Source organism: Chanodichthys erythropterus, chromosome 13 (assembly GCF_024489055.1).
Source record: "Chanodichthys erythropterus isolate Z2021 chromosome 13, ASM2448905v1, whole genome shotgun sequence".
In the NCBI taxonomy this organism is placed as follows: domain Eukaryota; kingdom Metazoa; phylum Chordata; class Actinopteri; order Cypriniformes; family Xenocyprididae; genus Chanodichthys; species Chanodichthys erythropterus.
The window spans coordinates 20658958-20686722 of record NC_090233.1 but is presented as its reverse complement, the minus strand read 5'-3'; the positions used below and the strand labels follow the sequence as shown (position 1 = coordinate 20686722).

Here is a 27765-nt window from a genome sequence, read left to right as displayed (position 1 = left end):
GTGAGTGGAGGTGCGGTGTCCATATTTTTTTACAGTCTATGGTTCACACATATAGGGCTGAAATCAGAATTAAAACAATATTTCCAATGCTATTGTGTAGCACATTGTGTAGTCCGAGCTGGTGTGAGTGAGTGGAGGCTAGGGCTGGGCGATATATCGAATGCTTTTGTCACGCGCATTTCGTCAGTAAAGCCGGTTCCCTGATTACCGCTAAATCGCCATCACCTGCTTTCAAATGAAGTGGCATTTAATAGAAAGAGCTGTAGTTCACTGATAAGCCACGCAATATCGCGTTCAATATCAATATGAATCGCCGTCGATATTGAACGCGATATTGCGTGGCTTATTGGCGAACTACGGCTCTGTCTATTAAATGCCGCTTCATTTGAAAGCAGGTGATGGCGATTTAGCAGTAATCAGGGAACCGGCTTTACTGACGAAATGCGCGTGACAAAAGCATTCGATATATCGCCCAGCCCTAGTGGAGGCGGGGACTAATTTGCATATTCATGCATACACGTATACTAAATGAAGCAAGAGTGTAGAGTTAAATTCAAGCCATTTTAAGGCATGAAGAAATTATTTTTTATTATCAAAGATAAGTTTCAAGGGATAAAATAATTGACTGCAGGGGGACTTTAAGAAGCCTAGTGGAACTAGACTTGAGGAAACCCCAAGCCATCCTAGGTGTATATGACTTTCTTCTTTCGATGAACATAATCAGAGAAATATGAATAAGTATCCTGACGCATCCGAGCTTTATGATGGCAGTGAACGTGACCAATGAGTATGAATTGAAGAAAGTCCTTCCATCCATCATAAACATGTACTCCACATGGCTCTGGGGGGTTAATAAAGGCCTTCTGAAGTGAGGCGATGTGTTTGTGTAAAAAAAAAAAAAAAATCCATATTTAAACAAGTTATGAAGTAAAATATATAGCTTCCACCAGACCACCTTCCATATCAACAGACGAAGAAAGTGTAAAACTCTCACAGTTCACAAAGCTTTTGCTACATCCTACGCCTTCCCTATTCAACTTATGGAAAAAGTGTAACTGATGTGATGCCAGTTTACATTTTCTTCGTAACTTTCATAACTCATACTCATTGGTCCCGTTCACTGCCATTATAAAGCTCGGATGCGTCAGGATATTTATTAATATTTCTCCTATTATGATCTCCGATTATAAGTCATATACACTTAGGATGGCTTGAGTTTGAGTAAATCTTGGGGTAATTTTCATTTGAAAGTGAACTAATCCTTTAATAATGCTCCAAAAAGTTTCTATTTCATATAAATGCTACATTTTTTTACTTTCTGTAAATCAACGATTCAGTAAAAATTTATTTCGGATTCCACAGAAATATTAAGCAGCAACAACTGTTTTCAATGATGATGATGATTATGATGATGATAATAATAATAACAACAACAATTAGTAAAACATTTATCAGCATTATGATTTCTGACAAATAATATTTCACAAAAATACAACTTTACTGTATTTTTGATCACATAAATGCAGGTTGCAGCCTTTGTGAGCACAAGAGACTTCTTTCAAAAAACGTAATTATTGCAAAATTTTGACTGGTAGTGGAACTTTTGGCATCGGGCATGCTATTTATATTGATTCCTCCCTAGTGGGGGGACACAGCAAAACAGCAGCATCAAAAACACAGTTACCTGTTTGAGGGTGCTGGTGAGAAAGTAGATGAGCGACAGTCCAAACACGACTCCCAGGACCCAACGCTTGCGCAAGAGCCGGCGGAACACCATGGAGGCGTTCTTCTGGATGTGCACCAGGTCCAGGTAGATGTGATGGAGCTAAATAAACAGCACTAGCGATCTCAGACAGAGAGATCCAGCTGATTTACTTAACACAGCATCTCTTGCATTAAAAACACTCACTGTCACCGGCAGCGATCGCGTGAAGAATACGTATTATACAACACCGTTATCCGACACAGGCCGCCAGTAGAGATCGATTGCCGTCGTTAGTTGGACAAACAGTGAGTTGTAGAGACATTTAACCCATTTTATGCATGAAATGTTCTAGACGGAGACTTATACATTGATATATCTCATTCTGACAGATGTAGCTGCAAAAACATAAACAAAAACAGAGTGTTACCAAACCGACTGAAACGTGCGCGGCGTTACTCTGATAATCTAATCTAATATGCACGATCACAGGAATGTGATGAGATTATCTGTTTAGATCGTAAATTGTTTAAATACTTAAGAGTTGCAGAAATCAAGCTGCACAACAACAGCTCTTTCCATACGGAAATGCAGGGCAACGCCGCGCAGTGATTGGCTGCCCTCTGTGTGTACTTCCGGAAACAAATCGGTTCACATCCGCTCTGCATCATCTGTATCACTGACTGATGTTTTCACATTTAAAGGGTTTATGTTTGAAAACATCACGAAAAACAGTGGTTAAATATTCATTTGCGCGTTTCTGTTGCAAGCTACGATGAAGGTAAGATAATTCTGCTCGTTTCTAAGTCAATAGATAGACGTTTAAACCGAAACAAAAGTATTCATCACTGATAGGCTCCTCATGTTCATTCATGGCTTGATCCAAAATGTAGAAATATTAGTTGACCTAAAATACTATATTTACTATAGTTATTACTACACAACTGTCATAAAAATTAACAAGAGAAAATTAAATCTGTGACACTGTGGACTGACTATCTATCTATCTGTCTGTCTGTTACAAATCTTTACCATAGCAAATATCTATCTATCTGTCTATTTGTCTGTCTGTCTGTCTGTTACAAATATTTGCCATAGCAAATATTTATCCATCCATCCATCCATCCATCCATCCATCCATCCATCCATCCATTCATCCATCCATCTGTGTCTAGAAACTAGGATCAATCAATCTATCTGTCTGTCTGTTACAGATATTTACCATAGCAAATATCTATCTATCTATCTATCTATCTATCTATCTATCTATCTATCTATCTATCTATCTATCTATCTATCTATCTATCCATCCATCCATCCATCCATCCATCCATCCATCCATCCATCCATCCATCCATCCATCCATCCATCCATCCATCCATCCATCCATCCATTTGTGTCTAGAAACTAGGATCAATCAATCTAATTGTCTGTCTGTTACAGATATTTACCATAGTATGTACATCTATCTATCTATCTATCTATCTATCTATCTATCTATCTATCTATCTATCTATCTATCTATCTATCTATCTATCTATCTATGTATCTTTCTGTTACAAATATTTACCATAGCAAATATCTATCTCTTAAATATATATCCCATCCATCCATCCATACATCCATCCATCCGTGTCTAGAAACTAGGATTCTCACTTTTGTGTTTGAAAGGTGACTTTTGCTGTAATGCAAGATTTTCAGCAAGTAATGAAATTTCAGCCTGTTCCTCACATAAAGAACCATGGCTTCAGAAGACTAGGAATGTAGTGCAAAACCATACTGCTACTATTTTTTGTTAAATGTCATTCATGGAGTAGTCACAGTTTAGTTTTTTTGTATAGAAGAAAGCAGCTCATTATTGGAAACCTGGTAAACTTCTCCTTTTATGTTCCACAGAAGAAATGAAGTCATATGATCTCTTATATAATTCACAATTTCATCATCTAAACATTTCCAATTCTATAGTATGTATAATGTTCATGCTTTTATGTGTCACAATATCCTCTTATGTGCTGTGTATATATATATATATATATATATATATATATATATATATATATATATATATATATATATATATATATATATATATATATATATATATATATATATATATATAATATACAATGTCCTTTTGCACAATTTTATTTTAATTATTTTATGTAAATGTAATAAGTAAATATTCCTTAAATCATAAATCTGTCTTTCTTTTCTCCTCAGTTTTGGAGCTCCTGGTGATAAAGTGGGTGCCATGCAGAGACGCCACAGCAGCAACACTGAGGGCATGCCGCCAGAAAGGTTGGGTTTTACTCGTATACTCTAAACATCTTTACAGTTTTAAGTCTAATTTTATTCCCACCCTACTAAAAACATCAATTTATCTGGACACTGGTATTTGGTTTTGAAGTTGGTTGCCCCTCCAGGCTTTCTAACCTGAACCATCCTGTAACATGACAAATAAGCTCAGGTAAAGTTACTGAATGCAAGGAAATACTTACATTTAAATCACTTAGCAAGTACAAACAGGAACTGAGCAATTAGAGCAAGAGCGATGTTTACTTAGTTGCATATATTGGAAATATTGAACTCCCTGACATCGGAATGTCCACTTTTCTATTTTAGTTACACTTTACTTATTTATTTATTTATTTATTGCCATAACAACCTAGTTGTCTGGACTTTTTTCCTGGTGAGCTCATAAACAATAATAACATGCACTAAGAGACAATATAAACACATATAAATACAAAAATGAGAAAAATAACAGACTTAGTGCAGGTACTTATTTATATATAAAATCATCTTAATTTTACTTCCCTCTTACAGCAGAGTATTACTCAGAACAGTGTAAAGAATTATGGTCTTCGCTCACAGGACTATTATCTTTTAAACATCTTGAAAGTTCACACAAATATGGATAAACGGGCATTTAGTTATGCTGCTCCATTTGATTGGAATCATTTGCAAGACAAATTACATTTAAAAGAGTTGTATCACTAAATGATTTTAAGTGTAATTTAAAGGATCTAGTTTCTGAGTCATTTGATTGTAATTGTTTTTGAGTGATTTTGTGTATTTCTGAATATTTAAATGAATGTATTTGTTATATGTTCAACTAAATGTGCTGCCTGTCTTGGCCAGGACCCTCTTGTAAAAGAGATTTTAAATATCAAGAGTTTTATTTCCTGGTTAAATAAGGGTTTTATAATAATAATTACACAATTACACATACGTATATGTCCCATCAATTACAAGGAATGAAATACAGATGCAAAATACCAGGGGAATTAAGGCCATGTTCAGACTCTCAGCAAAAGTCAGATTTTTTTGCATATCTAGACTTTATCAAGATAGGGATTTGAAAAAAAAAAAAACATGAAATCTGATTTTTTTTTTTTTTTTTTTAATTTGTCCCTTGTTGGCAAACGCTATACACCAGCTCTGCCCAGCAATGTCTGGTTGAGCCACTCAAGTTTTAAAAAATATACGCAGAATTGAACATCTTCATTGGCAAAGCAGTAGCAAGTAAAGCTCGCAAACCTGGCTTTTAATGCGATCGACGCAGGTTTGAATCCACCTTTTGCCGAGCTCGCATTTATTTTCAATAAAAATAATGTTCTAAAAGTGGAAATGAACTGCGAATGAGTGATTGATAGTATTAAAAGTGTTTATTGGGTAGGGTTAGGGCAAGATGTAGGAAGGGGTTTTATTCTCCCAATAAGGCAGCATCCATTTAATCATTTTAATAAATATAATCATTTACACTCTAGTCAGTGATATTGCATCCTATAATGTACTGAGGTGCAAATAATATCTACCAATATAAAATATAAATAGCATCTAATTGCTGTTTACTCTTATTGCAAAGAACTGATACTTTTACGTGGTATAAATAGAATCTATCACTATTTTCACCTAGTGTGAATAACATATTGCTAAGAAAATGCTGCTATTGTCACTTAGTGTCAAATTGTTGTATAAAAAGGTGTCTGTTAACATCAGTTAATTAGTTCACTGTAAACTAACAACTAACTACAAACTAACAAAAAAATAAATTATTTTATTTCTTTTAACAAAGATTAATAAATGCTTTAAGAATACCTCTATTTTGTTCATGTTGCCTAGTTATCTCTATATAATTATCTATTACAATAACACTGACATTTCATGTAGTTGTACTGGAAGAAACAAACCTGTGAAAGAAAAAAATCTGTGCTACTGATCCAGTCGAACATGTGCATTAGTGTAAATGCAGACTGCTTTCTTGTCTCGTTGCAGGAACAGGAGTCAAACTCTCGGTTCAGAGAGCAGTCTTGATGAAGGAGGAGTGTTTGACTGTCTGAAGCCAGACTCTCCTACATCGCCCCAGCAGCTCTTCTCTGGTCTGGTGGGCGTCTCTGCAGGGAACGTGTCCTCGGCTCCCTTCCAGGCTGCGGGACTGGTTCTGGGCTCTCCACCGGATGTCTTCATACAGATGGCGTCCTCGTCAAGGGACGAAGGCTCTCACCGGACGGAGAATCAACCTTATCTTCCACGCCCTCCTCAGCACCATCATCACCATCACCACCATCATCATCACTCCGGCCAGCACCGCTCTTCTCTCTTGCATGCGGCCACCTCTGCTGAGAGGCACGGGAGCAGAGATGATGGAGGTGAGATCTGTGTTTACTAGAGTTGTCAAAAGTACCAACTTCGGTACCAAGTCGGTACTGAAATTTTAAAAATGTGACACTTTGAATGCTGTTGAGCGGATTCGTAAACACCTCTGATTGGCCGTTGTGTTGACAGAGGTGTTTACGAATCTGCTCAACAGCACTCAAAGCATCACATTTTTTTAATTTTCAGTACTGACTTGGTACTTTTGACAACTCTAGTGTTTACAAAACCAACGACCACATGATCCATTGAACCAAACTGAATCAACACTGAACTGATTTCAGCTGAATAATGACTGTTGACTATTGTCTTTTTAGAGCTGTTTTACAGCAGAATTTAATTCTTTTTGCATTATTGAATCGTTATTTTCCTGTTTATCACTGTAAAGCTGCTTTGAAACAATCTGTATTGTATAAAGCACTGTAGAAATAAAGGTAACTTGATTTGACATGATCAATTACAGTGTAATGATGTACTGTTCAAAAGTTTGGGGTCGTTAAGACTTTTTAATGTTTTTGAAAGAAGTTTAAAATTTAAGTTTAAAAAAAAGTACATTTAAAATAACTTTTTTCTTTTTTAATATATTTTAAAATGTAATTTATTCTCGTGATGCAAAGCTGAATTTTCATTACTCCAGTCTTCGGTGTCACATGATCCTTCAGAAATGATTCTAATATTCTGATTTGCTGCACAAGAAACATTTCTTATTATTATCAGCATAGAAAACAGTTGTGCTGCTTAATATTTGTGTGGAAACCATGAAACTTTTTTCAGGATTCCTTGATTTATAGAAAGTTGAAAATAACAGCATTTATTTTAAATGTTTTTTTTTTAACATTATAAATATATTTACTGTAATTTCTGATCAAATTAATGCATCCATTTCTTTAAAAAAAAAACAAAAAACAACCTTAAAACTTCTCACATACCATCCCGTTCCCAGGTGACGATGCCTCTACACCTGCTCCTGCTCTCTCTGAGCTCAAGGCCGTGGTCACATGGCTTCAGAGAGGATTCCCTTTTATCCTCATTCTCCTCGCTAAAGTCTGCTTTCAGCACAAGCTCGGTAGGTTCAATATATTTTGAGCTGCCTTTGCTGTTGAATGCTTGAATCAAAATCACAGCTATTATCACTGATGTTTTTCTTATTATGTTGGACCAGAGATAATTAAAATATTAAATTTGGGTACTAAACTACAGTGTCTTTTCAGAAGGTATGTAAAAATGCAAGTTGCTAAAACATGGTTCTCTTTGTATTTCTCAGGAATTGCTGTTTGCATTGGAATGATCAGCACATTTGCCTTTGCTAACTCAACGCTGAAGCATCAGGTGGCATTGCGGGTGAGATTTGTTTAATTCATTGTTTTATAATATAGTTAAATTACTGGCTGTTCTGGTTCCTGCATTTACTCTTATACATTAGGAAACATTTGCATTTGCCCTCAAGCAAGACATATACAATACCGTTTAAAAGTTTGGGGTCAGTATGATTTTTTTTTTTTACGTTTATAAAAAGATCTCTTATGCTTACCAAGACTGAATTTATTTGATCAAAAATACAGTACAGTATTACAGCTTAATATAACTGATGTGTAAACACAATGATCTTGTGCTTTCATCAATAATCGTTTTAATTTGTTCCCATCGAGAATGACACTGCTGTATTAATTCATAAATGAACAGTTGTTCTGCTTATTACATGCTGTACGTGTCTCATCGTGATGGGATGTATTTTCAGGAGGAGAGGTCTGTGTTTACCACTCTCTGGATTATGATCTTTCTCGCTGGCAACATTGTGTATGTGTACTACACGTTCAGTGTTGAGGAACTTCACAACAGGTATTGATTCATTGGTTTCAGAGTCACCATCATAACTGATTATGTTTATCAAACATTCATCTAATTTTATGTTATCTTGCATGTTCCAAGAATGTTATGTTTTTTGCTTTATACATTTTAAAATTTTCATTTACTCCATGTTGTCATTTTACAGCGTGATCTCTCATTTTATGTTTGTGTATTTCAGCATTTGTGAGTATTTAGCTTCCCATCATTTTTCATTATTCACATTTGAAAGCATTCACTGTTTTCATTTTTAGTATTTTTTTGTTATTATTTCTTATGGACTACCGTTCAAAAACTTGGGGTTGCTAAGACTGCATTTATTTGATCAAAAAGATGGTAAAAACAGTAATATTGTGAAATATTATTACAATTTAAAATAACAGTTTTTTTTATTTTATTTTATTTTAATATATCTGAAAAGAAATTTTCGGCATCATTACTCCAGTCTTCAGCATGACATGATCCTTCAGAAATCATTCTAATATGCTGATTTGCTGCTAACGAAACATTTCTAATTATTATCAGTGTTGAAGACGTGCTGCTTAATATATTGGTGGCAGCCTTGATTCATTTTTTTCAGGGTGCTGTGATGAGTAGAAAGCATTTATTTAAATTAGAAATCTGTTGTAACATTATAAATGCCTTTTATTGTCACTTTTGATTAATTTTTTGCTTTCTTGCTGAATAAATGTATTAATTTCCTACTTACCCCAAATTTTTGAAAGGTAGTGTATCCTAAATAAATATTAAATTACATTATTAGTATTTGAATTATATTATTATAAATTATGATATTAAAAAAATATTTTAAAATAACATGTTTTTTTCCCCCAGCCTTATTTTTGCTAAGCCAAACATCAACAGTTTTGATTTCTTTGACCTGATCTGGGCTGTTGGAATAACAGATTTTGTGCTGAAATATTTCACCATCGAGCTCAAATGCCTCATACTGTTCCTGCCTAAAATGATCCTCGCTTTCAAGTCCAGGGTAAGACAACAATTTACCATGTTTCACATTATTCTTTTACTATGTACAGTAGTAAGTTGAAAACAACAGTACTACAATATAAATGTCACTTAGATATAGGTCAAACAATATGTCATTTTTACTAACTGATGCCCACATTTATTCACTATTTACAGAGCAGGATGGCTGATATATATACTGTATATTTTAATCTTTCCAAAATAATCTGGTAAAATGCACACTGTAAGCCTGAACATTGAAATTAAAGGTGCCCTAGAATGTTTTTTCACAAGATGTAATATAAGTCTAAGGTGTCCCCTGAATGTGTCTGTAAAGTTTCAGCTCAAAATACCCCATAGATTTCTTTTAATAAATTTTTTAATTGCCTATTTTGGGGCATCATTAAATATGCACCGATTCAGGCTGCGGCCCCTTTAAATCTCACGCTCCCTAACCCCCCCCAGCTCTCGACTATAATACAGTGCATAAACAAAGTTCACACAGCTAATATAACCCTCAAATGGATCTTTACAAAATGTTCGTCATGCATGCTGCATGCACGCACCGGATCATGTGAGTATAGTATTTATTTGGATGTTTACATTTGATTCTGAATGAGTTTGAAGCTGTTCTCCGTGGCTAAAGCTAACATTACACACTGTTGGAGAGATTTATAAAGAATGAAGTAGGGCTGGGCGATATATCGACTGCTTTTGTCACGCGCATTTCGTCAGTAAAGTTGGTTCCCTGATTACCGCTAAATCGCCATCACCTGCTTTCAAATGGAGCGGCATTTAATAGACAGAGCCGTAGTTCACTGATAAGCCACGCAATATCGCTTTCATATTGCAGATGTATCGCCTTCGATAATGAACGCGATATTGCTTGGTTTGTTGGTGAACTACGGCTCTGTCTATTAAATGCCGCTCCTTTTGAAAGCAGGTGATGGCGATTTAGCGGTAATCAGGGAACCAACTTTACTGACGAAATGCACGTGACAAAAGCATTCGATATATCGCCCAGCCCTAGAATGAAGTTGTGTTTGTGCATTATACAGACTGCAAGTGTTTAAAAATGAAAATAGTGATGGCTCTGTGTAATATAGTAATAAACGATGGTAACTTTAACCACATTTAACAGTACGTTAGCAACATGCTAACAAAACATTTAGAAAGACAATTTTCAAAATATCACTAAAAATATCATGTAATCATGGATCATGTCAGTTATTATTGCTCCATCTGCCATTTTTTGCTATTGTCTTTGCTGCTTACCTAGTCTGATGATTCAGCTGTGCACAGATCCAGACGTTTTGCCCTTGTGTAATGCTTGATCATGGGCTGGCATATGCAAATATTGGGGGCGTACATATTAATGATCCCGACTGTTACGTAACAGTCGGTGTTATGTTGAGATTTGCCTGTTCTTCGGAGGTCTTTTAAACAAATGAGATTTACATAAGAAGGAGGAAACAATGGATTTTGAAACATTTCCATGTACTGAACTCTTGTTATTCAACTATGTCAAGGTAAATTCAATTTTCGATTCTAGGGCACCTTTAACCAAAAGAAATGAGTTTATCTCTCTTAAATATTACTGAAAGTTCATTGTACGTGAGATTTAAAGGGGTTTCTGTTATGTTGGAAATTTGCAGGGGTTATTATTATGGTGCAGAGTAGATGCCGTAGTTAGGTCAAGGATGGACTGCAAAAATATATAATAATAAAAAATATGAACTGTGTCTGAAATCATATACTGTCTGAATAGATACTACATTTGAATTTGAATTTACTTCTGTTAAAAAGTATGTTCTATATACAATGAATATGGGTAGAATGAATGAAATTTGGATGTACTAAATCACCCATGACATAATACTGTCAGTTGCGTCGCTTCACTGCCATTCATAAAAGCTCTCCAGTGGCCTCATGGGATTGTAAAGTGTGCACTTCAGAATCTCTGTGGAAGTAGTAGGTCATCTGGGGACTTGTTGCCCACATTTTTACGTAATGTTTTTCACATATTTTATAGGAGGGAAGTATTTGATTTTAGACAGTGTATGTATGCATGTTAAGCACTTGCAGATGAATAGTGAAAGTCTCTTTGTGAGTAATATTATTACATGCAAGTGTGCTATTGCAAGCTAGCAGCTTATTGTAAATGATTTAACATGCTTATGCATGATGTTTATGCAGTCATGTTTGTGTAGTACGAAATCAAAATTTTAAGTTCTACTTAATCTCTAAATTTGTTCAATTAAGAAAAACTATGTTTTTTTATTATTATTATTATTATTAGGTTTTACATTGCTGAAATCGTTTGTTGAGAATATGCATGTACAAACTACTGCAGAAAGCAAACCTTTGATTTTGTGGATCATATTCTTGTCTGTTTAATGAATGCTTGATTCTTCTACGTTTGTAATTTGTGTTATTTTTCGTGTTATGGACTTTAAATCAAGCTTCAGGCAATGTATTCAATCTCTTTGTTTTTGCATGTTGTAGAGCTGCACGATTCTGGATAAATTGAGAATCATGATTTTTTTTTTTTGTTTCAAATGGAGATCACGATTCTCCCATGAAACTGAACAGACAAGAGACAGCTAAACAAAATAATATGTAATTTACTAGAGAATCTGATAAAATGTTAATTGCTGCAGTCTATTTAAAATGTTAAATATGTTTCAGTGAATGATTCAATGACATGAATTCTTCACTTGTTTCATTACAGCATGAATCAGCGTTTTGGAATGAATCTCTTGAAAGAATAATTCAGTGACATACATTTTTCTAGTGGCGTAACGATGTAATTAATAAAATCATTATTTGAGGTGCCAAGTTCTTTTCAGAAACATTTGCTCTATTTTGATCGCTTCTGTAGACATCAGTCTTTATATGCAAAATATAAACTTTTATCCCAGTACTTCTGTGATAATTTGAATATTTGTAGCACAGAAATAATGGTTCTGTGTTTGAAAAGACTGAAGCTGTTTCATACTGGGTTCTCTAGGTCAGCGGCGCCAACACAGATTTGAATGTTGCCTTGTGATTTTGTCAACGGTTTAATAGATGCATCGTCGTCATTTAGGAATGAGATCGCATGGATGTTTGAATCGAGATTGTGATCTTTTAAAGGGATTTAAAGGATTAGGGTTTACCTAAAACTGAAAATTTGCTGTTAATTTTCTCACCCTCAGGCCATCCAAGATGTAGGTGTCTTTTTTTCTTCAATAGAACAGTAGAAGAAGTTTTTAAGAAGATTTTTAGCTGAAACTGTGGTCTTTGGTGATTTATATAATGCAAGTCAATGGCTACCATCACTTTGAGAGTCAAAAAGACCACAGGCAAAACAAAATTAATACCGTGGCTCCTGACTTCTTATGAAGTGTAACAATCGGCCTGTGCAAGAAACTGAACAACATTACAACATTATTAATTCACAGCCTCAGCTAACAGTCCTGAGTGCCTTCATGGGAATCTGGAGCGAGAGTTTCTTGCTGCATAATGACATATGCATATGTTTTTGTTTTTTTTAACTCAAAGTGATGGTAGCTGACTAACTGTTGACTTGAATTATATGAATCACAAAGGATCACAGTTTCAGTTAAAGATCTTCTTTACTGTTCTATTGAAGAAAAAAAGACACATCTTAGATGGCCTTAGGCTATGTAAATTAACAGCAAATTTTCTTTTTTGAATGAACTATCCCTTTAATGGTTAACCGTGCAGCTCTAGCATGATGAGATTATCATGATGAGGAAGGATATCCCTGGTAGCTCCATTCAGTTTCAAAGCACCAGTTCAAACTGGGTGCTACTGGCAAGTTAAACCTAATAAGGTGAAAAAACAAAATAGTGTGCCGTGTCACCCTTCCTGCGTGGTTGCCTGCTCTGAAGGCTGTGTGTGAGCTCATTGGCCCACTGGGGCTAGGATGAGGTCACCTCTCTGAGGAACACACATGTACGCAGACACACACACACACTCTTACACAATCCATTGGAGTGACAGTATGAGTCTATTATAGCAGGCACTGCTCTGTAAACACATCATACTCTCTAACATAGAAGAATCAAACACATGCAACCCGCTCCAAGCCATTTGTTTGACTCAAACACACACATTTTACATCGGCATCTGCTAGGATATTCTGATTTGCACAGTTTCTGTTCCTCTGAAGCTCCGTTCCAGGAACTGCCAGCTATTAACTTCAACTCCCAGTCATCTTCATACCCACCCCCTGAAACCAAACACACTCTTTCCACCTCTTGTATCAAGCCCATGTGGCACACTTTCAGGCAATGATGTCATGGTCAATGTGTCAGGCTTTCCGCTGACTTTCCATGCCCAGCATCACCACAACTACAAAGACACAACACATACACATGCATCCATACATGTCAGTATAACCTCTCACATAATTGCTCCAGCAAGCCTGTGCATGTCAGGATGAACTCACACTGTCCATAACACTTCAGTGCACACATATATGAGGACTGAGGAATCAATAATTCTGTTAATTCTGACCTCCACCTTGTTGTCTACTACCAACATAGGCACATAGAAAATTGTTATTTTATTTTAATTTACTGTGGGCAGAATAGTGAAATAGTAAACTATTTAATAATTTGATACTCATATTTGATTTATAACATATTTGTTGATTCACTACCATTCAGTAAGATAGAAATTTGAAAGTATGCATTAAATTGTCCAAAAGTGACAGTAAAGACATTTGTCTTGCATTTTTTTTTTTTTCAACTTTCTATTTAAGATTCCTGGAAAAAAAAAAAATGCTTTACAGTTTTAACATTGATAATTAATAATTACAAATCGTTCTTGAGCAGCAAATCAGCATATTAGAATGATTTCTAAAGGATCATGTGACACTGAAGACTGGAGTAATGATGCTGAAAATTCAGCTTTGATCACAGGAATAAATTACATTTTAATATATTGAAATAGAAAATTGATTTTGAATTGTACAGGTTATAACATTTAACAGTATTACTGATTTTACTGTATTCTTCATTCAATAAATAATGAGCAATCAAGACTTCTTTTATAAACATTAAAAAAAGCAGAAGACGACACACACACAAGTTTTTCCTTTGTTTTTCATGTACAGACGACAATGTTGTCAAAATGATCCGTGTTCACAATGATCCCCGAAAACGACTAAAAACGCTGTATTATGCTGCCAGACCAGTAGTTGGCGATGTAACTTTGTAAAGAAAAACTATGCGCCTATAGACTGAACATTTAATACGCATGCACATGATGACACCATCTTCACAAATTCGCTTTTTGAAGTTCACATGGAGACGATTACAAATGTATCTTTTTAAAAAACTTGCACTTTGAATCCTGTTTTCAAGCCCACAAAACACATTGTTTTGTAAATGAATGGCCAAAATAATTAAAATGTTTTCCGTTTTTAAACAGCCCCTAAAACACGGGTATATATATATACACAAGATAACAAGGGGCTAACAAGGGACAGGTGAGGGTAATTAATCAATATGGGAACATACAAGGTTAACTATGGCAACAAAAAAGGTGGCAAAGGGAACAAAGGCAAATGGGAATTAAACACGTAGTGAAACACTGGAACAATGAGAACAGAAAATACATATCAAAATAAAAGTCTTTTAACGCAAAACAAGGGAAAAAAGACAGGAATTGTAACAATAATACGTTATGTGGTTAGTTAACGCCATGTATTCTTTTAAGCAGACACAATGAGACACAAATCACGCAGCAATTAATATTATAAAAAAATTACAGGATGATAATAATAAAATTTGATGGGTTTTTTTTTATGTCAATCCAAAGTTAGTGTTATCTGAAATTGTCATTTATTCATTTATTTTTTAATGAATAACAAGTGGTGCATTGTTTCTGTAGTTTATCCTTTTGTGCAGGGATGGCAAATGTTGTTTTGTTGTACAAACTTGTTGCTTCATTAACCAGCTAATTGAGTATTATTTTCTGCCAAGCTTAATCTCATTTCTTCATCAACAGTACACAAAATGCGTACAACCTAATTGAACAGTCAACATTCACAATTAAGACTTGATTATGACCAATATCAATTATTTCTAAATTTGCAGCTAAAAGAAAATCTTATAAATATCATAACATGACTTGAATACATCATTTGTGTATTGTAATTGATGGGAATTGGGGTCAGATTTAAACCCATGCCTCCCATATGAGAAAGAGATGCAAAGAAAGTTTAAAAAAAAAAATCTTAAATTAAGCAGTTTCCCACCCTGAAGACCTCCACCTGTGTTCGATAATTGTTTTCTTTATTGTTGTTTTGAAGTCACGGACACGGCTGTTAAAACTAAGAGGAAATGCGCTGCTCCCCCATGATGCAGTTGGCCCAACTTTTCAGTAGTTGGATGGATTCCAGCTCCAGTTTGTCTAATCACTAAGTGTGAGCGAGTATAGGGCTGCAGGGACTCTGGCTAAGATGAATTGCTTGCGTACGGAGGTTACAGATCTCCGTCAGTCAGCTAGCAAGCTCCCCAACAGGGTGATTAATCGCTGTCAGGTGGAGTCCAACAAGTCATTATGCATCCTGTGCTGTGAGTAGTGTCAGGCAGTCAGCACTTGATGTGGGTGATTACGACTTCAGACATTCATCTGGAGTTTCACAAGATGATTGTGGATCTTGGATTAGTTATTAACTAGAACTGCCCAAACTGAGATACCCAGACCTTAATAATCTTTTGCAAGAAGTCTCTAATGCATACCAAGGCTGCATTTATTTGATCAAAAATACATTAAATACATTAAACCGTAATATTGTTCATATGTTTTAAAATGTAATTCATTCCTGTGATGTCAAAACTTAATTTGCAGCATCATTACTCCAGTCTTCAGTGTCACATGATCCTTCAGAAATCAAAGATGAAAACAGTTGTGCTGCTTAATAGATGACTTGTATAATTTTAACAGTGCAGGTTTATGGGATTTTTGGATTTTTGTCTTTACCAGGTGAAAGAATTAATGATTTTTTTTATTAAAGGTGCCCTAGAACGTTCTTTCACAAGATGGAATATAAGTATAAGGTGTCCCCTGAATGTGTCTGTGAAGTTTCAGCTCAAAATACCCCATAGATTGGTTTTTAATTAATTTTTTAACTGCCTATTTTGGGGCATCATTAAAGGGTTGTCATTAATGACTCACCCTCATGTCGCTCCAAACCCGTAAGACCTCCGTTCATCTTCGGAACACAGTTTAAGATATTTTAGATTTAGTCCGAGAGCTTTCTGTCCCTCCATTGAAAATGTATGTACGGTAGACTGTCCATGTCCAGAAAAGTTAATAAAAACATCATCAAAGTAGTCCATGTGACATCAGTGGGTTAGTTAGAAGTTTTTGAAGCATCAAAAATACATTTTGGTCCAAAAATAACATAAACTACGACTTTATTTAGTATTGTATCTAACCCTTTAACTATGCACCTATTCAGCGCGCAGCCCCTTTAAATGCTCACGCTCCCTGCCCCCCTGAGCTCTCGACTATAAAACAGTGCATAAACAAAGTTCACACAACTAATATAACCCTCAAATGGATCTTTACAAAATGTTTGTCATGCATGCTGCATGCATGCTTCGGATCATCTAAGTATGGTATTTATTTGGATGCTTACATTTGATTCTGAATGAGTCTGATGGTGCTCCGTGGCTAAAGCTAACATTACACACTGTTGGAGAGGTTTATAAAGAATGAAGATGTGTTTATGCATTATACAGACTGCAAGTGTTTAAAAATGAAAATAGCAACGGCTCTTTGTAACAGGAAGTGAGGATGGAATTGCTGACAATTCGATTCAGCACTTCAGAATCAATTCATTCTTTTAGGAGACAATAACTTTATTTGTTGTGTACTTTAATCTTTGAAACTTTGCAGACTTTTTCATTCACAAACAGCTATATTACACACTGCATGAAAGGTAAAAAAAAAACAAAAAAACATAATATGGGCACTTTAAACAAGTTAACACTATAAACAATTATGGATTATGATTTAATTTTATAATTTACATTCATCATTATTGTTTATATTGCCAACTTATTTCAGTTTCAAAAGTAGCTATAAATATCATAACACAATAAATGCACTGCCTGATTATAGTTTTTGAATAGTTGTCCTGTGTTAGATCATACAGCTTTTACCTACAGCTTTTTTCTACCATCACAGTAGATGTTGGTGTAATCACCATTTCAAGTTTTAGAGTTGTTGGTTCCTTCAGTTCAGTGTTTTCAAACTTGATTTCAGGCTTTTTGATCAAAAACCACTTCATATCAGCTGCACATTTAGCCACACTCAACTCGCTGAGACAGCAAAAGCATAATCTGACAGTTATAGGTCATTACAGTGTCTGCAGAGGCACTAAACCCAACTAAAAAAGCCTAGAATAGAATATTATGAAATATATTTCATTTAGATAATGGATGAAAAAGAGAATTCACAATGGGAGCATGTTTTGCAAAGCATTTTAAATATCTGGTGCATTTTTTTATTTTTTGGGGCTGTTTTTGTCTTGATAAGCAACAAAGCTGTCTATGCTTTAAGCAGAAAGCTTTGTTCGGTATATTTGAAGCGTTCTATGCTGTTGTTCACTATCTGTGTAGACACAGGCTTCATTGCATGATGTAGCTCAGCGTGAAAGCGTTGCCCTTTGACAGTGAAGTTAGATGAGTTTTACAGTTATCCTGCTACTTTTATAATGTTATGATTTGTGTAGGGTGGGCTTGTTATGTTTTATGTGGGTAGCAGGTGTACTGCGCTTCTGCCAGTTTTGTTTGCTGCACATGGAAATTGCCAGGAGAGCGCAGAGCGCTGGACTGTGGCCATTTTTCGGTAGAGGAACACCCCCCTCCATGTCACAGCATCTTTAAAGCTTGAGGGTAAGATGTTCACAGTTAATGAACGAACAGATGAGATGAGACTGGGATCTTGTTCAAATTCAGCTAGAGGAAGGATGTGGAGTTTGTTTCAGTGTTGTCGTCAAATGCCGGTGCTTCAGTATCACTCAGTTTGTAAAGGTGTTGTTAAACAGTTGGCCGTCATAGCTGGAAATCTTACAAGCATCATAGTGAAATGAGCCTGTTTGGGTTTATAAACATTTAATGGATAATAATAATAATAATAATAATATACACTTATTGTTATTAATATTATTATGCTAGCTGTTTTATCCAATGGAAAAAAAAACAAACATATTTATCCCATAAATCAAGAATATGTATGTGTATATAGTTTCAGATGATTCATTTTTAATTATGGTGAGATTTAATGAAGATTTACTGGATAATAATAATGATAATAATAATAATTATTATTAATATTATGCTATCTGCTGTATCCATAAGTAGGTATATTGTTGCATATGACTTAATTTTTAACTACGGTGAGCCTGTATGATTTAATATTTTTTTTTTAATTTATTTGTATTATGAATAGTAATAATAATAATATACTAGCTGCTTTATCTTATCAGTATTTAGTGGAAGTTAGTACATTAGTATTTTCCACTAAATGTTTATGCAATCATACTGGCTCATCATAATAAAAAATGTATTATTATTATTATTATTATTATGCTAGCTCTTTTATTCAATGAACAAAACATATATTTATCCCACTAGCCTCATGAATATGATGTAAATAAGTACATTTTGTAAGTAAGTACATTGTTTCATATGACTAGTTTTTAATTATGATGAGCCTGTATGATTTTTCTGCATATTACTTTTCTGTAAGTCTGCATATTCATATGGATTAATTTTTAAGTATCGAATCAATAGTCCTGGTCCTGTATGCTCATTGGTCAATACAATGTTACCTATGTTTGCTAAATTGCACAGTACAGACATCTCACATCACAGTGATTAGAGATCTGAAATAACTAATACAAGTCTTTTGTTTGATTTGAAGCTTTCGAAACCTTTGTGAACACGTCTGACCTCTGACTTGCTGTACCACTTCAAAAGAATTTGTTCATATCTGGACAGAGACTCAGAGTCTTGATCAACGGTTTAGTTTGAGAGGTTTGGATGTAGATCTGTATCTGTGTGTGACTTTTCAGGGGAAGTTTTATCTGCTCATAGAGGAGCTGAGTCAACTTTTCAGAGCTTTGGTTCCCATCCAGCTGTGGTACAAGTACATCATGGGTGAAGATCCATCCAGCAGCTACTTCCTGGGGGCAACGCTGATTATCATTTACAGTCTTTGTAAGGTAGTCTATCTGATTTTCGCCTTTTCCATGTAATGTTAATGCATATGTCATCGCCCATTATTAATTGATTATTTTTTCTTGTAGTGTTTTATTTTTCAGCCCTTTAATAAAAAAAGACCTTTATGAGCATGAGATAAATTTCATGTGGCATTGCACTTCAGAGCCTTTCAGAATGTCTTTTTCAGAGCTCATTATTCAGGTGATCTTTTCTGTACGAGTGTGTGTGGCATTAAATTTGCAATTTTGTTCTGTTCCAGTCATTTGATTTGTGTGGAAGAATATCTGGCATTCGAAAAGCATTCGCCATTCTCTGTAGCTCACAGGTGAGTGCTGTGTCCTCTGCCGAGGCGTTTATTAAAGTGAACACTAAACAAATACATATAACAATTGTACATGTATAACAATAAACAATACTTAAAACAGTAGTATGACTTAGAAAAGTCACTTAAGATGCTCCAGAAATGTTTTGGCTTCTGGTTCTTTGGGTGTCACTTTGTGTGTGCATCATCATTATAATAATGGCCTGTACGCTTTATGAAACATTAAAAAAAAATATATATATATAAAAAAAAAACATAAACATAAAACATCACACCTTCATAGGAACGCCCATCTGGAGGGCAAATCAAGACTTTCCTCCATTGCCAGCCAGTTATTTTACCAGGTTTGTACTGCTGTAAGTACTAGACAGTGATATTAAAAGGCCAAATTTAATATGCACCTTATTGATGATGCAAGCAGATGAACCCAGGATACACAACACACAGTTAAGTGTTTCTCCAGAGAAAATCATTATCAATAAGATGCTCAAAAATTCTGAAAAAATGTATCATGATTTCCACAAAAATATGAATCAGCATAACTGTTTTCAACATTGATAATAATCAGAAATGTTTCTTGAGCAGCAAATCAGCATAATTAGAATGATTTCTGAAGGATCATGTGACTCTGAAGGCTGCAGTAATGATGCTGAAAATTCAGCTTTGCATCACAGGAATAAATAATATTTTAAAATATATTTACATAGAAAACAGGACTTTTAAATAGTAATAATATCTCACAATATTACTGTTTTTACTACATTTTTGTATTTATATACAGTATACGCATGTGCATGTGTTTCACAGAGTTACGGTACGAGAGCCAGTTCTCAGCAGTGCAGTGAGGCTGGGGATGTGTGTGGGATCTGCCAGGCTGAATTCAGAGAGCCAATCGCACTGCTCTGTCAGGTAAAAGACCTTTAAAATTTCAAATCTAACAGGAAGTGCTGCAGTAAAAAAATTACTCACTAATTCCACTATTAGTACACATATTACAGTGTCAGTACAGTGACCAAAGGTATTCGAAACTATTAAAGTGTAACTTTACTGATTTTCAACGTGCTTTTCATTGTTGGACATATATGAAAAATGTTTTCTCGTTCTTCTTGTTACCTGGACTGAAAAATTCACCTTTATTTGTCAGCAAAATTTTGCCGTATAACATAAAATGTGTCAAATGACTTTTGACAGCTAAGGGGCTTTCATGAAAACGTCAGTTTCTTTAATTTTTTTTTCTCCTCCGTTTGGCTTAAAACACTGTGTTCATGGTCATCCAGATTGAAATGCTGACTACAGACAACAGATTTTTTCAGTTTTTTCGTTGCGTATGCATTCTATCCATATTAACAATTCTTTGCAGCCTTTAGCTGCTTCCTACAACAGGCCTGATCCTTCACTGGAAACCGATAGTAACTCACTCCTGCTAAACATAGACACTCTTTGAGTTCACTCGGGAGCAATACAAGTTGACACCATTATGACTAAAAGTTTGCTAAGAAGTATTTCCTACTAAAGCAAGGCAGTATTTGACTCTGGTAAGCTTATCCATAACAGACTGGGGCTGTGTCTGAAATCGCTTAAATAGGGCACTATTTGAAGGGACAGTCATTTGTAGTGGTGTCCGAAACCATAGTGGACGTTATCGAGTGCACTCATTCACTCCCATAATGCACTGCAATAACAAGTGTACAACTGATGTACATTCAACAGCTAGAGAATACCCATAATGCACTGTGGAAGTGGCACACCGAATTAATTTCTGTGTCTGACCAGAAGATGGCACCCACAGCTGAATCATTCATGCATCCATTTTCAAAACTAAAATATCATACATGTATAAATTCATTATTAATTTATTATTAATTAGGGTTTATACACAGTTTCCAAGACAGAGTTCAAGATAAATTGTTCCATTATCACTGGAGCTGCCAGTTTGCTAAGTTTAAAAAGATTATCAAACAGCAAGAAATAAAATAGGCAAAAGCGACAGCCCTTCAGGTGTCCGAATTGACCATATGCACATTTAATTCCTGGTTTTCGTTAAGACAGCTTGGGCATTTCCGGTGAACTGTTAGCTGTGATTTTGTACTCACTGTACCTCGACACAAAACCATCAATGGTTACATTTTTAATGTTGTATTTATATTTTATTGCAGTTATCACACTTGCCTAATTTGCCACTAAACCAGTTTTGTTGATTGCAATAAAGACAAAGCTATTGGGAACGTTCGAATAAGAAACATGGTGTCACGCAATATTTTTCTCAGGACTTCAAATGTTATTTTTAATGCGATGACCAAAAACATTATTTGTTCATCCTTCTGAGATTGTCCCCATTTGTAAAACTGAACAGTTCAAGATGTAGGAAGTCCAATATTTAATAGAAAACGCTTTTATTTAAAAAATAAAAGAGACATTATTTACCACTATAACCAGCAGAGGAGCATTTATTTGCACATATATTAGCCATTTCCTGTAATAGTTTTTCATCCTGTTTTGCTTTTGAATAAATATTAAGCATTATAAAATCACTAAGTACAAAAATACACTCACAAAGTCTCATGAAAAACAATAACTTTTCTCGTGAGTGAATTAAACAGAAAGCGAGCACCCTTTGTAATCAAACAGCTGTCAGTCAGTACAGCACAAGCTCAATGATTTTGGCACACTTGTGAAAACTCACATTTTATTCAATTAATCTAACTAAAGTACACAATAAATCTTTAATTTACAGTGTGTTGATGCTTTTTTCCACACAAAAGTGTGAAAACTGATGGTCGATTTGAATGTCTTCAAGGAGGAAGACTGAGATGTCTTTTTTTTTAATGTCGTCTTACATTTGAAGAAATAAATTAACACTATTTAAGTGACTGTAATCTGATTATAAACTAAATATTACACTATTGAAGCTGTTAAATCTACCTCAGGACATTGAAGATACCGACACACCAACAAGTGACATTTCACCGGAAGTTTTCCAGCTGGCTTTTATTATTACGGAAGTTAAGTATGTTCCGTGTGCATATGGTAAATTCACTCACTTGTTTTCATTCACTACTTCAGGTGAATTATATTAGTGGAGTAATGTAGGGAATAGTGAATGAGGGTATAGGGGGCAATTTCGAACACAACTTCTTGGGAGTGGCCTTGGATGTAACATGCACAGTATGGGTATTGAAGTTTTCCTACCTATTTGGCAAACAGGAAGACAAAAGCCTTTTTTCTCCATTTTTCTCTAGTCAAGTAGCACCGATTTAAATTTTTTCTTGCCTTTTTACTGTATAGGCAGCCAAGTTTTATTAAAAAGCTTATTTTGTCAGTGGTGAAGTACCCCTTTAAATAACACAAATGGAATTATGTGAATAATTCCACTTCAGATCTGCACGCTCTCAACTTGCATCCTGAGATGCTTTTTAAACAGTATTGAAGGACTTCCTGTGTATGAATGTGTGGTAAATGTGTTGTCTTTCTGCAGCATGTGTTCTGTGAGGACTGTTTATGCCAGTGGTTTGACCGCGAGAGAACGTGTCCGCTGTGTCGGTCAGCGGTGGTCGAAACTCTGCGTAACTGGAAAGATGGGACAACGTCCGCACACTTTCAGATCTACTGAACGGAGACCCAGCTGAATCACAAAGGTTTTCTGGTCCACTTGAATCAGATGAAACATGTTCACCAGGCATAAAACATTGCTCTTTGTAATGTCTTATGATGAAACATGGCAGTGAACTGTAGGGAAGCGTGACAATATGTTAAATTTTTGAATGTACAATAGTACCATTACATTATGTCTGATAACAGAGTTTAAAAAAAGTGTGTTTTGTCTTCTTATACATGCTTTTCAACAAGTAAAACTTGCATTTATAATATTATTATTATTAAGCATAATAATCAATTGTTTTGTAACACTTTTTTTTGGGGGGGGGGGTATCCAAGCTATTAAACTTAATCCAGAGTCAACTGTTTTCACTTATAAAGTTTTGTTATGGTCTAAATTGTTTATTACAACACAGAAAGTCACAAGAAATAAGTAATATATAAGAAATATTAAAATAAGTCACAAGACATAAAGCTTTAGAGCATGATTACCATGGAAAATTTAAGCGAGTTCACTGTGGTAAAATCATTATAATCATCTCATTGGTTTATTGCTTTCATAAAATCGTGACAGCAGAAATATGATGGGAAAAAACAGTGATGTTGAATAAATAATTACATTTATTAATAATATTGAATAAGTTATTTTTTTCATCCCAGTTCATTTGCCTAATGTCTAGAGTGTCTTCTCTGTGTCAGGATTATTATTGTAAACTAAATCTAAAACTATTAAAAACATTTCTAAAAAAAATGAAATAAAAGCTGAAATAAAATAAAATATAAATATTAGTTGAAAAACTTAAACTAAACAAAAATGAGAAATGTTGATTTGGCAATAAACTGAAATAAGTTTAAGTTGAAGCACTAAAATTATTAATAAATACATAATAAAACTGATATAAAAATAAATGAAACCTAAAGAGCAATATTTAAAATAATAATAATAATAATAAAATGACTAAAAATTAACATGAAAACTAAAAATATATAAATAAATCTAATTCAAAATATTAATAAAACTAAAATAACACTGCTGTGTATATTTAAAGCCTTTTTATTTTCATAAATGACAAAACTCACAATATCAAAATAGCAGAGGTAAAACATGTTTAAAACACATGGTAGTAACGTAAACTATAAAAGATTGTAGCTTATGTAAACATCAGTAGCATGCCCTTTTGATTCACATTTCGCATGAAATCTCATTCATGTCACATTTCTATATTAACACTGACACAAACAATCAAGCCAGAAGCCCTTTATAAAAAGTCCTAAAAAAGATTTGTCTTCATCTGTAAACAACATCAAGTTCAAATACACTTAAAATCATTCTACAGTATAAATATGCTTTCCATCGAGAAGAGTACAGTGTAAAGGACAATAAAAGTAATAAATATCTCATAAAAACAACAAAGAAACAAAATCACAGCTCAGATATTGAATGGCATAGTCACTTACAGTAGCTTATAACTAAATGTTACAGTGCATTATGCAGAGGAGAGGTTTTGGTAGCAGTGTTTTTGGTATCTCTCCTCTGAAGATTGACCGTGATTGATCATATTTGAATCATTTACAGCTTTTGCATATCCAAAGCACCCTCTCAACAAGAAAAACTCAACTGTAAGGTCATCAAAGTTGAGGCAAGGCTCCTATTGCCATAGTGGTAGAAAAAATTTCCTCGTAAACGCCGAGGGACAATGACATCAGCCTTTTATTTTGAAAGTTTCCCCAGGAGACACCGCTGGGTTTGACTGCACTGACCTTAAGACTTCAAACCAAACAAATGCGTACCAAACGACATCGGCTTGCCATGCTTCGGTAATCAAGAAGACTTCAGGATGAAGTATTGGTCGTTATGAAAGTGATCAGCTTGTAATGTACAGCACAGATGCGTCTGCTGTTTGCATGTTTCCATTACAACACTACTGCAAAAGTTGTGAGATATACATGGATGAGAAAACATTGACCCACTGTTTGCATGGCAAGTTTCTACAGAGTGTAGACGTGACCGGCACCTTCTCCTCTCCGATAAATCTGGAGCGGATCGTCCCAGGAGAATCTGAAGATTCATCTGATGGGGGGAAAATTGGGAATTAAGCTAATTTTGCATGATGTATCAGTGCACAGAAATTGCATCGTAATGGGACATTTGATGTAAAAAAGAGCAAAAACCCAATTAAATGACATTAATTACATATAAATCTTTAATAATATTTAATATTTTGTAAAAGATTACCACACTGTAAAAAATATTTTTCTTTTGTCAAATCAACTTAGATAATTAATGTAGTTCAGATAACATACTATTTTGAGTTTCTGTTGATTAAACCAATCGCCTTAATTGTATTAACTCAAATTTTTAATTTTAAGGCAACCAGGTAACTTACTTTTTTAAATTTAACCAGCAATTCTTTTTTACAGTGCAACAATTTGATCACAAAAAAAAAAAAAAAAAATTAAAAAATTGTGGAATCTGACTTTTGATGTAATACACAAAATTGTGTATATTTTGCATTTTTGCATGAAATCAAAGTCACAATACTATATATATATATATATATATATATATATATATATATATTACCTCTAGTACCTTCCATTTAATGTGTATTTTTTAAATAATTGATTTTAGAAGGACATAAATATTTTGCATGTACCTTCAATTATCAAACCATTAAAAATAACAGCTTTATATACACTTTGTGTATTATTTATTTACCTTTACATTGGTTCACTTTTGTTAAAAGCATTTTTCCTATAGTCACATTAGTATGCAAACTGAATATGGAGTCTAAATTGTATATCTTAAAAGTTTTTAATTTAATTTTTTTTTTTTTTGCCTATAATAGTTCTTGCAAAGTGTACATTATTATTGCTATTAAAACGTTAATAAATTTTACTCCAATAATATGTGTAACACGTAAACAAAGTATTTCTAAGAAAGCCTCTGTCGCATGTCAGTAAAGTCTTACACTCGTCTGTACTTGAGGTTATTCTTACCTGTTGCTGTAGACCAGCAGGGCCTCGTCTCACCTACAGGTGTCGCTTTTTGACTAAAAACACCAGAAGCGTTACTTGAATGACTGTGCACACTATTTGGAAGCTTTTGATGATGTTTTCCCCGCCGCTTCGTTGCCCATCGTCGGAGCTTTTGTCGTTTGCAGCCCATCTCTTCTCCAGCTGGTCTCCGATCAAGCGCAGTCGGTGCGCAAACGGCAGCGGAGCGCATCCGTGCGCGCACACGGAGTCTCCGAGCGCGCCTAAAGTCTGCTCCACCGGCAGACAGCACATCCTCTCTCGCGCGCTCTATCTAGCCTTCTTTTCCCGCTGCTGTGTTTGATTAGATGTGGAGAATGGTGTTTTGTTCGCCTGTCGATGGAACAGTGTGTGTTTGTTTCTGTCGGCGCTATGATTTATTAAAGTGTCACATGGTTTAGGGTTTACATCACCATCTCCCCAAAGACAGCGGTAATGGTTAACTCTTCCCTGTCCTGTTCTCTCGCGTCACGCGCTTTGTCTTTCTTGCAACGAGGGGGTGGTCGTGTAATTCACAGACATTACTGATTATGAATAGCATCGGTGATGTGTTGAATCGGTTGTGCTCATTCAAATGTGAGCAGTTACTCTATTTATGAGATTTTGTATGCATGTAAATATTAAAAACATCGGCTGCGTCTCAAACCCTACTGAGCTGCCTACCTAGACAGCATTCATAGTGCTCATATGTAGACAAGTAGAAAAAATGGTAAACGTGTAGTAGAATAGAAAATCTTTTATATGTAGGCTAATTTGTGGGTATTTTTTCTCATGCATTTCTGTTTGATATTTTTTGTAGCCAATCATGTGCATTTTTTCCAGAAAAGTTGAATGAGTGCATAAATGTCTATTCTATTCTATTCTATTCTATTCTATTCTATTCTATTCTATTCTATTCTATTCTATTCTATTCTATCCTTTTGTACATAGTTCTCACTGGCATTGGAACACCAGGACATTTTAAAACGGATAGGTTTTATTTATTCATTTATTTATTTTAACAAACGTAGTGCTAAAAAGCTTTTTAAAAAGAATAGAATAAAGAATAGAACAGAATAAAAAATGTCATAAAAAAGGAATAGAATAAAAAAGCTCATAAAAAGTTTATAGAAATCATGGTTGTAAAATTCCGATATTCCAAAATGCATCAGACAAATAATACCACTGAACTCATATAAATATTCCATTCTGTTCCATTTATAAAATGAGTATTATTTGTCTGCTAAATTGTACTGCTTATGACATGTATAAAACATGTCCCCACAACCTGATATTTATAAAAATTGTTATAAACAGAATGTCATTTTTCATCATGAAGATCCTTTATTTCACCTGCTACAAGTTCAGCATTGCAGTTAGTAATTTTGAAAAAATTATTTCAGTAATTTTGCTCA

The 27765-nt window shown here is 34.6% G+C and overlaps 1 protein-coding gene across 1 annotated transcript; it reads left to right on the top strand.

Annotated features, from left to right (window-relative positions):
* The first annotated feature begins 1712 nt into the window (after positions 1-1712).
* On the top strand, positions 1713-23840 carry rnft2 (ring finger protein, transmembrane 2). The gene is made up of 11 exons (XM_067406304.1): positions 1713-1810; positions 3923-4000; positions 5981-6354; positions 7302-7424; positions 7623-7699; positions 8097-8197; positions 9038-9191; positions 19272-19421; positions 19679-19744; positions 20549-20650; positions 23217-23840. The coding sequence occupies exons 1-11, from the start codon at positions 1713-1715 to the stop codon at positions 23349-23351; spliced, it is 1458 nt and encodes a 485-aa protein (XP_067262405.1). The 3' UTR covers positions 23352-23840.
* Positions 23841-27765: the final 3925 nt, after the last annotated feature.